This window comes from Musca vetustissima, unplaced genomic scaffold (genome assembly GCF_032173495.1).
Source record: "Musca vetustissima isolate MV318-11 ecotype Yass unplaced genomic scaffold, APGP_CSIRO_Mvet_v1 utg24113, whole genome shotgun sequence".
NCBI classification, from domain to species: domain Eukaryota; kingdom Metazoa; phylum Arthropoda; class Insecta; order Diptera; family Muscidae; genus Musca; species Musca vetustissima.
In genome coordinates, this window is record NW_026888314.1 from 17,559 (window position 1) to 32,040 (window position 14,482).

General features: G+C 37.0%; 1 protein-coding gene across 1 annotated transcript; it reads right to left on the reverse strand.

Moving 5' to 3' along the window:
• Positions 1–4,846: 4,846 nt before the first annotated feature.
• Positions 4,847–11,125, reverse strand: LOC133336152 (uncharacterized). Its single transcript, XM_061544449.1, has 8 exons — positions 11,077–11,125; positions 10,658–10,905; positions 7,490–7,646; positions 7,054–7,434; positions 6,886–6,994; positions 5,578–5,982; positions 5,402–5,516; positions 4,847–5,344 (listed from the first exon to the last, which is right to left on the reverse strand). Exons 1-8 carry the CDS (start codon positions 11,123–11,125, stop codon positions 4,847–4,849), a joined length of 1,962 nt encoding a protein of 653 aa, XP_061400433.1.
• Between the last annotated feature and the right edge of the window lie 3,357 nt (positions 11,126–14,482).

The window sequence follows — 14,482 nt, forward strand, 5'->3', positions numbered from 1 at the left end:
CCTTACTCGAAAGGTTTTGCTAATAAATCCGGTGGCCTTTCTAAAGAAAACGAGAAGAAATTTATTTAGCAGACTAGCAAACATTTTATAGAATCTATGAAGAAGTTTTTCTAAAAGATCAGCAGGCACAGTTTTAGAAGACTGGAACTCTTTTAGAAGCACGACAAAGGTGTTCCAATAAGAATGGAAGAACATATGTAGGTCTTCCTTCCGAGGACCAGAAGTTTCATCTTGTTCCGAAGAAAGAATGTTCTTTATTCAAGAAACCTGAAGTCCTATCTACGAAGATCAGAAAAGGTTCCTATAGAAGACGAAAAGATCTTTTTTTCTAAAAGGGGTTTCTAAAGAAACCCGGAATTACTTCCCGTAGTAGATCAGAAGATCTTCCTTAAGAGGACTAAAAAATATTTTCTAAAGGATCCAAACGGAACGTTAAGTTTTTCTGTAGAAGTTCTTTCCAAAGAAGCCTTTCCAAAGAATACCAGAATGCATTCTTGTAGGATACCTTTCGTTAGGAGACCAGTGGGAAAAATGTAGTAGGCCAAAATCACTTCCTATAGCAGTCAAGAGTATGGAATACTAGCAGGTTGTCTAAAGAAAAACAAAAAGAGAAGAACAACACCAGCAGGAATTTGCCTACTGACAACCATGGTTTGCCTGTGCATGTTTAGTCGATCTGGGAACTAGAAATGGTTGGGAATATACTTATATATATTAAACCAGTGAGCGGAGCAGTATAGTCGGACGGGGCCGACCATACGATACCCTACACAACTACCAAGGAACTCAAATTTTTGCGGATGTATATTCCGAGCCTGGACAATATTTCGTGATATTTGCACCCTCTTGCCCGATTAAAGGTAAATAGCACCTCATCCTCACACTGACATATTTTCCGAATATTACGAGAATTCAGTACAGCTATTGTCCAGATTCCCTTCACCGTGGGTTGAGTTGTGATGTTCGGCTTTCATTTGTGGTCTATAGATCGACTCGAAAATAACACAAAAAATTAAGTTTTCGGTCCACTTCATTCCAAAATTATTATCTGATCATCTCCGAAAAATATAGGCTTTGTCCCTGACCATAACTGGAACCTCATGGAACATTTCAAAGCGATCAGCGCTATAGTTCCGCTCTCTAGAGTGATAATGGGTTACTAAATAATATACGAATACGGAGATACCTGTAAATATTTAGGTGTAACTCCCACATCCGAACACATACAACAATATAATTGGTATTAATTTAAAGGTCAACCACTCCTCTTGGATATAATATAAACTTCTCGGGTCCATGTCCTTCAGGGGTAAATATATATGCTATAGAATACAAATTTTGTCGTATTTCACACAAATGTCAGGGTCCATTTGACCCGCTAAATATTGACCGATCTTTATGAAAACAGGCATGCTTATTCTTTGGCCTGATCCCCTTCTCCATGGAAAATTTCACAATGTTCGGGCCTTTATTGCGGCCTCTGGAGCGACCAGAAAAACCGACAAAAATTTAGTATTTGGTCCATTTCATCCCCTAAACATTAACCGATCTTTCCAAAAAAGATTTGCATCCTACATGCAAAATTTCGTGAAGATTGGTCCATAACTGTGGCCTGTATCGTGTTTACAAATTATAATGGACAGACGGACGGACGGACACACATGTCTAGATCGACTCATCTAGTCGAGATATGACGATCGGTATACTTAAAGGTGGGTCTAGGACCAATATTTCCCAGCGTTACAAACTTTTGGGGCTGCACAAAGCTATAATACCCTGACAACATAGTTGTGTAGGGTATAAAAATTGGGTTATAATTAACTCCCTACGCTATTTTCAGAGACGTTTGTTTGATTATCTGGAGAGTCATCAAAGAAAGGGTCAATGTGTATTTTATGGCATGCGGAAGAAATGTGAAGGACCATCGACTATATAGACGATCTGGAGGATCAGAGTTGCCAAGAATCTTATAAGGACGTGTCGAAGTGTTGGAGGGTATTACAAGAGAATATCAATTATTGTGTATCACCCTGAAGCGATTAAAAACCATGTTTGGGAGAGTTCTCCATAAATTAAATACAATGTTTTACAATAGAATCATACATACTTTTATATATTATTGGCACATATAACGATGTGCTGTAGAATTATATAGTCTATGTAGACAATGTGAAGAACCACTGAGTCTTTAGTAATTATCGATGAATGGGGGTCAATCGATAGACTTTTCTAACTTATTCGAAATAAGGGAGGGCCACTTTTGATTAAAATTATTTTCTTTTATTTAAGTTTTTATACGCTTCAGGGTATTATGTCTTTGTGCATATGTTTGTAACAGGCAAAAGGAAACGAGATAGACACATGGTTGCTTTTGAGAATATATGTATAGAATCACTTCTTAAGTTGTGCATGTCCGTCCATCCTCCGTCTGTCTGTCCATGTTAAATTGTAGACAAACTACAGGTTGCAATTATGATCCGAACTGGATGAAATTTGGCATAGGTCTCTTATTTGGCCCAAGGACGAACCCTATTGAAATTGGGAAAAATCGGTTCAGATTTTGATATAGGTCCCATATATATTTTCGTCAGATTTTGGGTAAATAGTGCACCAAAGTTCCTATATATTATCCGATTTGCACAAAATTTGACACAGCTTACTGAATTAAGTTTAGAATGATGTGTGCTAAGTTTCGTGAAAATCGATACAGATTTAGATATAGCTCCCATATATATTTTCGTCTGATTTTATGTAAATGGAGTACAAATCCCAATGCTGAAGTTAATTTCTCTGCCAAAAATGATTAGCATTGATCAGGTTAGACGCCATAATACGGTATCCCACATTATTCGGTATTTTGGGCACGTTTCTCATCTGATTTGGCTCCAATTTGATGGTTTGTCAAATCTTTATAATTTGTGGTACCGTTGGGTATCGTTAATATGATTTTGTTGTATTTTGAAAGGTGAAGGGTTAAAAAATGTCGACCCGTGCGATTGTTTATGCCCTTCACCACACTGTGGTACAGGGTATTATGTTTTTTTGCATATGTTTGTAACATGCAAAAGGAAACGAGATAGACACATGGTTGCTTTTGAGAATATACATAGAATCACACCCTGAGTCGGTTTGAGCATGTCCGTCCGTCTGTTGGTGTTAAATTGTAAACAAAGTACAGGTCCCATATATAGTTTCGTCCGATTTCATGCAAATGTTGCACCAAAGTTCCTATATATCCTTCGATTTGCACGAAATTTGGCATAACGTGCTGAACTGAGTCTAGAATGATGTCTGCCAAAATCGGTCAAGATTTAGATATAGCTCCCATATATAGTTTCGTCCGATTTCATGTAAATGGTGCACCAAAGTGAATTGAGCCTAGAGTGAAGTCTGCCAAGTTTCGAGAAAATCGGTTCAGATTTAGATATAACTCCCTTTTATTATAGATTGATTTTAAGTAATTGACGCACCAAGGAACTAATAGACTGATAGGAACAAAACGTTCTGAAATTAGTATAACTTAACCTGTGACAAGTTTGTTTGAAATCGCTTAATATTTGGATAGAGCTTCCATATATATTTTCGCCCGATTTCCAGTAAATTGGGCATCAAACTCCTCATGTTAGTCAGATTGACATCAAATTTTGCACAACGTACAAAATTGAGCATAGAATTACGCAGTTGCGTTTTCTAGAAGTACAGACATAGCCCCAGACCTATTTACATTTGTTTGAAATCGATTTACATACTTTATGGATAGATCTAGGTAGATTCACATTTAGATAAATATCACATATTTTATTTCATTCAATTTAATGTTAATAGTCCTGTTTAACATACCCATAGTGGTGAAGGGTATCATATAGTCGGCCCCGTCCGACTTTACTACTTTCCTTACTGGTTTATTGTTATTACACTTTCGATGTTGAAAACATAAGCCGTTGCTAATTAATAATAAATAAATTATAACAAACTTTGTGAAATTGTTCGCATGTGATAATTCGTATACAAAGAGTTGTTGCATTAAAAAAAGTACTGATTGGAATACAATAAAAATTTTCTCCTGAAGAGTTTGATAAGAAAACGAAATAATGAGATATGCTGGAGATGAGACAATACGAATTGAAGATTTAATAGCAAATCGAATCTTTTAATAAAAATAAGTAACAAAATTGCTAATTTGTTGTAGAAGGATTTGTTACCCAATAAGAATCAAAATAATAAAAATCCTCTGTCCCCTCCCCCTGGGAGAATCGTTATATGGGGGCTACCCTTAAATGTGGCCCAATAATAATGTCTATTTTCTAGTTAATGAGCATTTATATAATTATACCAAAACATGGACCGATATATCGCATTATCAATACCATCATTTTTAGTAGTGAGCTGAACCGGGGTCGACATACCACTCTCATCAAGAATATATGGTGTCTCCGGTGAATATTTTGAGGTGTTGCAAAGGAAATGATAATTTTGATATATATTTAATATACAGTCTACATTATGATGGAGGGTATAACAAGAGAGAATCAATTATTATTGCTGAAGCGGTTATAAACTATGTTTTGGATGGTTTTTGCTCGGACAACAAAAGGAATACAATATTTTGCAATACAATCATAATGAGTGGGATTCCTAAGTTAATCAATAGACAGTTCCGCTAAGTATTTATTTTTATGTTTATTCAACTACTTTTACATATTTGAATATAATATATTTCAAATTCTACTAAAATCAGTGACACTACAAAACATTCCCACACGAACCTTTTCGGTAGCAACATCCTATTACAATTGTTTATTTTTTAAAAAAATTTTCTGGTATTTCATTCCCTTAGAATTATAATTCAATTCTCCCTTCTCTTCTCCCATCGATAGTATATCAACTCACCAATAAAAACCACACAACTTATAAATATACCAATAAACCATGGTAAAATTAAACCGGCAAAATTTTTCATATCCAATTTGACGGGACCCGCGTCCACTTGAGTGTACATCGATGCCTGTACCTGATTCTGTTCATTGGCATTCATGTAGTCGGCAACAATTTTCCATTCCCAATATTGTGAAAGACCCGATGAATGCCAGGCCAATATTAAATCATTATATTTGGGTAAATGGGCCCACATGCGCGGTACCATACCCACAGTGAATTGATAATAGATATCATCGACCATTAACTTCAAGCGCTGTAGAGCTTCGGGGGTTATAAAATCACCATTACCAAAATGACCAAATGCCATACGTTCCAAAACGAAACCCATATTTTCAGTTTTGGCCTTACGGCGCATTTCAGACATGCTGTTGACGCGATAATTGGCCAAGAGGCTGCTATAGATGGGCTATTAGGAAAGTTGTTATTAGGGTTTTATTAACTTTTCTAATTTCGGTCCACTCACATCGGATTCCTCGCTTTCATTAACCGTTATGGAGACAATCCAATCGTATGATGTGGCTGTCCAGGTTATATTGTGGCGATATAGACGTTCAACAGAATCGGCTACCTCCTCAAGACTGAAAAAATACTCAGATACTCATATAAAAATTTCGAAAACTTTCTTATATCTATACTTACGCTGGCAACGTCAATATGGCCGATAATCCACCCGCATAAATACTCGTCACAATAATATCAATCATATAGCAGGCAAATAGAATGGTCCTAACAGTATGCGAATTTACCACATAATCGGACCCCTGTGATATAAATAATTTCAATGTAGTAACATAACCAAATTCAATACTCGACCATATGGCGGAGATTTTCTTTTTTTCCACCACACGTTCTTCGAACAGCCGGGTCAAAAATAAAGCCAACATCTCCCAAAACAAGCACAGGAATACACCCAGCCACAGTGTATATTGAAATGGTGATATTGGTAAATTCCAACTGGTAATCCGTGTTGGAGCCGGAACTAGACATGTTATACCCGAACGTCCAAGGAATATGGTTTGATCCAAGGATTTGTAGGCCAAGTCCCTGAAATGAGAGTGCAGTAGGCAGGAAAGGGAAATATTCATTTTAACATTCCGATATTTTGAGAGAAATCATCTATGCGTTGACATTTATAAATAGTATGTAATAACCAGTGAGCGGAGCAGTATAGTCGGACGGGGCCGACCATATGATACCCTACACAACTTCCACGAAAATCTAACTTTCTATGGTTCTTTATTCAGAGCTTGGGCAATATTTCGCGATATTTGCACCCTCTTGACAAATATTTGTAATATTCAGTGGACGAGGGCTGTTCTTGTCCAGAGTTTTCGGTCCACTACATCCCAAAACTATTATCTGATCATCACGGAAATTATATGCGTTGTGCTTGACCATATCTGGAATCTCATGCATATTTTCAAAGCGATCACCGCTATATTTCCGCCCTCTAGTGTGGGAATGGGTTACTAAATAATATCTCAGCACGTAAGCACCCGTAAATATTTAAGTGCGATCATATAATTGGTATCAATTTAAAGGCCACCGACTCCTCTTGAAAAAAACAATCAACTTCACGGGTCTATGTCCTTCAAGGGTAAATATATACGCTGTAGATCTTGCCATTTTTCACACAAAAGTAAGGGTACATTTGACCCGCTAAATATTGACCAATTCTTATCAAAACAGGTATGCTTATTCTTTGGCCCGACCCCCTTCCCCATGTAAAAATTGGCGATGTTTGGGCCATAATTGCAGCCTATGGAGCGACCAGAAAATCGGACAAAAATAAGGTTTTTGGTACATTTCATCCCCTAAATATTAAGCGATCTTTACCAAAAACAATAGGGGTCTTCATTGGCCAGAACCCATCCTACATGAAAATGTTCGTGTATATTGGTCTATAAATGTGGCCTGTATCATGTAGGGTATAAAAATATAACTTACCACAAATACATAGCTCCCATGCCCATATGAGTTTTGTCATCGATAATCATTCCCATTAAGCCATTGGCTGTATAGTTGGGGAACACCATACCCCATTCTTCTTTCTCGGCTTCAAAAAAGATTCCATTATAAAATATCATTAAAATAAAAAAAATCCTTGCTACTTACATGTATCCACCTGAACACTACAATTATATAGAGCACAAAATGTATGAACTATATGCATTTCGGTACCATCAACATGGGCCAAATGCCGTGGATTATCCTCAGCCCTATCATAGTATTGAGGTAAACGATGAAAATCCACCACCATAAATGGACGATAATCAAAAGCACCGACAATAATTTCACGTCCCTGTAAATTTTGTAATTTATTGCGAAGAATTAAATCTACTTTTGGTTCAAATTTCCCAGTTAGAGCATCGAATTGAGTTATTTGCTGTAATTCTTGAGGATTTTCAAACAAAGAACCAACAAATTTATTTGTTTTTATATTGAATTGAGTGGAATTTTTATATTCCGATTCAATGATTAAAATGTTTGCGGCATCTGAAAGAAATGGACTTTGAATATTTGTTTGATATTTTTCCATGTGAGAAATCACTTTTAAATAACAAATCCTGAAAGTAGTCCTCACGTTGTTGCTCCTTTGTGTAGACAAATAAAAATTTCGATTGTATTGGTCTCCATATGGAATAGACACTAGCCTTTCGATAAGTTCGGGCAAATTTTGGAATGTCATCTTGAAAGGCCACAAAACCCTGCAGGGAGAGAGAGAAAGAGAGAGACGAGGATATGGAAACAATGATTAAATGATACGGCAACACCTCGAAGAATTCACCGAAAATCTCGTAGATTCTACATTATTGATCAGAATAATTGGTACGTTATGGAAGATTTCGTGTCAAACGAAGAATCCATTTCGAACAATTTAGATGAAAACCAGTGAGCGAAGCAAAAGTCGGACGGGGCCGACAATATGATAATTTAACTTTATGGGGTTCTATATTCTGAGTCCGACTAACATTTGGTTATGTTTGCACCCTCTTGACCGATTAGAGACAAAAGCTCCACTTTCTAACCCTGGCATATTTTCCAAATCTTCTTGTCCCGATGTGAATACTTACGCCATAAAATAAAATATTGGTCTCTTTAGGAATATTAACAAATCTTCATCTAAACAGCCGTTCTAAGCCTTTGGTCAGACCCGTGTAAAATAAGTGACGTTCTGCATACAATAATTACCTCTAGAGGGACTAAGAAATCTTCAAAAATACATTTTCGCTTCATTGCACATTTCATGACGATTGCTCCATAACAATGACCTGTATTGTGTTTACACGATACGGACGGATTGACACACATGTCTAGATCGACTCAGCTAGTCGAGATATGGCGATCAGTATTCTTAAAATTGGGTCTAGGACAAATATTTCTTAGATGAAATCGGCTAAAAAAGACTCACGTCAGGGCCCCTAGGTCTGCGGATCTAGCCTGGCTGTTGGTGTTGGCCCTTCGGGGAGCATCGTGCTGGAGGTGGAGGTATACCCAAATCGCGGATAGAGCTGTGGCTCGGTGTTGAGTTGCATTATAAACGGATGCCTGACTCATAGAAAGGCAGGAATTTTAGATGGGCTCCACTCCTCATCCAAGGAGGTGATCGCGTCCAAATACGTGTGATCGATTGGTACCTGCATTTCGGTGTGGGGGCGTTGGTTGACGCTTTGTATTAACTGGTGTTTACAGCACCGTGGGGTAAGACCGCAAGGTAGGTACCCACGTACTCTAAGCATCTCTGGCCCTTCAGCGTATCTATGAATAACTCACAGGCTCTACATTAAATTGAACGAAACCAATTCTATTAAACTGAACAAACATTTCGGTATGCTGTGCCAAATTTTGTCTCAATCGGACAGGCGTTAGGTCTTTGGTGCACCATATCATAAAATCAGGCGAAAATATATTGGAACTATATCTAGGCCGATTTCCATAAAACTTTCAATCTGTACGGGTGCAATATTTTCGCTCAATCGAATAAACATTGTGACATGAGAGAACGATTGTTGCATCGGAACAATCTATATACGGCAGCTACATTTATATCGATATTTCAATTGGGGTCGTCCAAATAACTGAGCTGGGCAAATTTCATTTCATTCGGATCATTTATATGGACAGACGGACATACCTAAATCGACTCAGAAAGGGATTCTATGAATATCCTTAAAGGGATGTGAGACCCATGATTACTTTCCTTTGGTTTCATTTTGCTGTTTACAAATATACATATACATAGAGACCAGTAAAGGAAAGCAGTAAAGTCGGACTGGGCCGACTGTATGATACCCTTCACCAATTTGGGTATATTCTACATATGTATCCTAACAGAGACTAATTTATATTACTTGCCAGAGACTAATTTACGTTCAGTACGTTTTGTCAATCGGCCTAGCTATGGATCTTTTCACGAAGCTTAGCAACATCATTCTAGACCTAATTCAGTATCCTTTACCGAAATTCGTGCAAAACGAAAGATATATAAGGACTTTGGTGCACCATTTACCTTAAATCGGACGAAAATATATATGGGAGCTATATATAAATCTGAACCGATTTTTCCCAATTTCAATAGGGTTCGTCCTTAGGCCAAGCAAATGAGCTGTGCCAAATTTTATCAAATTCGGATCATAAATGCGACCTGTACTTTGTTTACAATTTAACATTAACAGACGGACGGACGGACATGCATAAATCGACTCAGAAAGTGATTCTATGTATATTCTCAAAAGGAACCGTGGGTCTATTTCGATTCCTTTTGTCTGTTACAAACATATGCACAAAGACAACAATGTGGTGAAGGGTATAAAAAAGGGGGTAATATGGGGACTACCCTTAAAAGGGGGCGAACATTAATAATTTTTGAGAGGGGGGGTTTGTTACCATATGCGCCTACAAAAAACCAAATTACAAAGTATTTGCTTGAAAAATGCTTTCAAGAACTCCAAAACACCGAAAATTGGGGTACCCTTATATGGGAGCTACCTGAAAAAATGGACCTATACTTATAATTTTAAGTGGAGAGATTTGCTACCCAATAAGAATTCGAAGTACAAAATTACTGCCAATTCGGTTGAAAAATGCGATCAGAACTCCCAAAATACCGAACATTTGGGGGTACCGTTATATGAGGACTACCAGAAATAGTGGACCTATATTTATAATTTTTAGTGGAGTAATTTGGTACCAAATCAGAACCCAGCGAATTCAGTTGTAAAACGAGCCTAAGAACTCCAAAATACCGGAAATTAGGGGTACCCTTATATGGGGGCTATCCGTAAAAAATACCAATAAGAACTTAAAGTATTAAATTTCAGCGAATTCGGTCGAAAAATGCGGTCAAAACCACAAAATCCGAAAAAATTGACCCATATTTATAATTTTTAGTGGAGAGATTTGCTACCTAGTAAGAACTCAACGTAATATATTTAAGCGAATTCCGTTGAAAAACGCGCTCAAGAACCTCAAAATACCCTTATATTATGTTTAGACGCTAGATTGACAACGTCAGACAGACTGACAGACGGACATGCTTAAATCGTCATAGAATTTTACGCTGATTAAGAATAAATAAAGTATAGGATCGGGAATGATTATTTCAAACGGAAAATCAAAACTAATATACCCTCCATTCCATGGTGGAGGGTATAAAAAGATTTATAACATATTTACTATTTTACATATACACGAACCTTATTTTGCTATATATACTAACCTCACAATGTGTTTGCTTAATAGCTGCCACAAATTTTCTTGTCCAATTATCGTAAAAAATTCCATTTCGATTAAAATCGTCATCCTGCTGCGTATAATTGTAAATATCCGTGTCGAAAGATTCTTCCAAAGTCCCTGGATTGATATGCAAATACGCATTAAAATTTACACCTGTAGATGGTGAGGCCAAATCATAATCCTTATGTCTCAATATACATGTTGTTGTTAGATTCGAAAAATATGATTGCACTTGAAATAAAAAAATATATTTTCAATAATACAGATTATTTTTAATAATTATTTTTAAATATTTTTATATTAATTAATTTAGTACTAATTAAATTCTGGAATATAATTTATAATTGCAATATTAAACTACATATATAAAATCAATATTTTATTGATTTATTTGCTACTCACATATAACATTAATTATGGTTGACCAATGATTGCTTTCCGTGACTATCATACCGTACTCTTGGCAAGTTCTACTTCTTATGGTGGCTATAAAAGGGAATTTTAAAATAGCAGAGTTTAAAATGTTGCCAATAATAGTATAATATGTTAAATTATTTGCATACATGATATATTTTAGTAAAACATTTATTATAAATCGTATTATTTATTTAAAGAACAAACAAATTGTATTTAAATATATATTCTTACAACAGTCTATGCTAAACACGTGCGGATAATCAAAACAATACACGTTGCAAAAAAGTGCACAAAATCTTGTGTATTGTAACTAATAGTGAAATTTGGTGTAGAATACTTTGACTTTGACCAAAAACAACTAAGATGCAGTATTATTGAAGATTTTGAAGCAGAATAAAGATATTGCTTCTTGGGACGACCTGGTTCAGGTTTTGGCCTGTACGGACCCGTAACCTTACGATCTTTCACACTGTTTTGATATAGGCATCGACAGCTCTTCAAGATTAAAACACTTTTCAATAAAGGCTCATGACGACTCTTTATTGCAGTTAAAAGCACTTGTCTTTGAATAAAGATTCGATTCGGTAAAAAAAAACACTTTAAAATAAGGAACCTACGACGGTTTTTTATTTCGGTTCGGTTAAAACCACATTTCTTTGGATAAAGGCTCACCACGGTTCTTTATTGTGATTGGATAAATAAAAGGCAACGACGGTTCTTTAAAACGGTTCGGTTAAAATCACTTTCTTTTAAGCGCCATCACGGTCTTACTTAGCTGGCTTGTGACAGAACGGTTGTTCCATAAGCCGAGCTTAAAAACCAGCAAGGAAAGTAGTAAAGTCGGACGGGGCCGACTATATGATACCCTTCACCACTATGGGTATTTTAAACAGGACTATTAACATGAAATTGGATGAAATAAAATATGTGATATTTATCTAAATGTGAATCTACCTAGATCTATCCATAAAGTATGTAAATCGACTTCAAACAAATATAAATAGGTCATCCGTTGGGCTATGTCTGTACTTCTAGAAAACGCAACTACGTAATTCTATGCTCAATTTTGTACGTTGTGCGCTGATGTCAATCTGACTAACATGAGGAGTTTGATGCCCAATTTACTTGAAATGCGGCGAAAAATATATATATATATATATATATATATATGGAAGCTCTATCCAAATATTAAGCGATTTCAAACAAACTTGACACAGGTTAGGTTATACTAATTTTAGAACGTTTTGTTCCTATTGGTTCTTTGGTGCGTCAATTACTTAAAATCAATCTATCATAAAAGGTAGCTATATCTAAATCTGGACAGATTTTCGCGAAACAAGGCAGACATCACTCTAGGCTCAATTCAGTACGTTATGACAAATTTCGTGCAAATCGAAAGATATATAGGGACTTTGGTGCACCACTTACATGAAATCGGACGAAACTATATATGGGAGCTATATCTAAATCTTGACCGATTTTCTCGAAACTTGGCAGACATCACTCTAGGCTCAATTCAATACGTTGTGCCAAATTTCGTGCAAATCGAAGGATATATAGCGACATTGGTGCACCATTTACATGAAATCGGACGAAACTATATATGGGAGCTATATCTAAATCAGGACCGATTTTCATGAAACTTGGCAGACATCATTCTAGGCTCAATTCAGTACGTTATGCTAAATTTCGTGCAAATCGAAGGATATATAGGGACTTTGGTGCACTATTTACCTAAAATCGGACGAATATATATATGGGAGCTATATCTAAATCTGAACCGATTTTCACGAAATTTAACACACATCGTTCTAGGCTTAATTTAGTACCCTATGCCAAATTTCGTGCAAATCGAAGGATATATAGGGACTTTGGTGCACTATTTACCTAAAATCGGACGAAAATATATATATTAGAGCTATATCTAAATATGAACCGAGACGGACATGCATAAATCGACTTAAAAAGTGATTCTATGCATATTCGCAAAAGGAACCATGTGTCTATCTCGTTTCCTTTTGCCTGTTACAAACATATGCACAAAGGCATAATACCCTGTAATACCCTGTATAAATAAAAGGCAACGATCACTTTCTTTTAAGGGCCCATCACGTTCTTACTTAGCTGGCTTGTCACAGACCGGTTGTTCCATAACCCGATATTAAAAAAGATTTTCAACCGTGCCGGTCTACTTGATCTTCCCATCGGATTTGTGGCCTTTCCCTTCTGCGTGAACCATCACTTGGCTCACTTATATACGCCTTTTGAGTGGGGGAATCCTCATCTATTCTCACAACATGACATAGCCAACGTAGTTGCTGCAGCTCGATCAGTCTGTTGATGTTCGAGAATATAAGGTATAGCTCATGGTTCATTCGACAACGGTATTCACCGTCGGAGAATTTTTCTTTCAAACAAATCAAGAGCTGTCTGATCTACTTCCGCAAGTACCCATGCTTCAGATCCATATAACAGCACGGGTAATATAAGCGTCTTGTAGAGTGCGAGTTTGGTCTGACGACAGGTGCCCTGGCTTTTGAGTTGCTTACTCAGACCACAGTAGCATCTGTTGGTCAACACCTCCTCCGGATTTCAAAGTTGATGTTATTAGTTATGTTTATATATAACAACATTCACTACCTCGAAGCTGTAGTTTTCAAGTTCCACAGTTGGGACGAGCCTACTGGACGTCTTGCGCGTTGATGTCATCAGTTTTGTCCTCCCGGCGTTTACTGCAGTCCCACTTTGGCAGACTCCTTCTCCATTTGTACAAAGGTGGCTGTTACCGTGCTCCGAGAGGTCCTTTCCGACTCTAACTGCTGAACTTGTGCCAGTTAAAGTTATCCTGCATAGCCGTATTAATTTTGCAGAAATGCCGAGCGCAGACATGGCTTTAAGCACCACTGAACAGATAGGGCTTTATACTCGACGAATAGGTGGAATGTTTCGATGTGTTTTTCGTGGGTTTTTTCCATGATTTGGCGTAGAGTGAAAATCTGGTCAATGGTGGATTAGCCAAGTCTGAAGTCACATTGCTGTGGTCCAATAATGTCGTTGACTATTGGCTTCAGTCGTTCACACGTCACGCTTGATAACACTTTATATGAGATGGGAAGGATACTTAGTCCTCTATAGTTGGCACATATCGTCTCTCCTTTTCTCCCGATAATTCTCCATCGGATTACGTGTTGCTACTGTCTGCAGTTTTTCACATCAGTAGCTACTGTCTGCAGTTTTTCACATCAGTAGCATTCCGACACTCCTGATCTTACAATTGGTTTCTTGATGGCGATTTTTGGTACCCAAGTGTTGCTTTTGCTGCATTTTTGTAGGGAGTGGGCAATTCTTTGCCATTGTGCTTCTATATTATCGGGACAAGGAGTGATTTCGT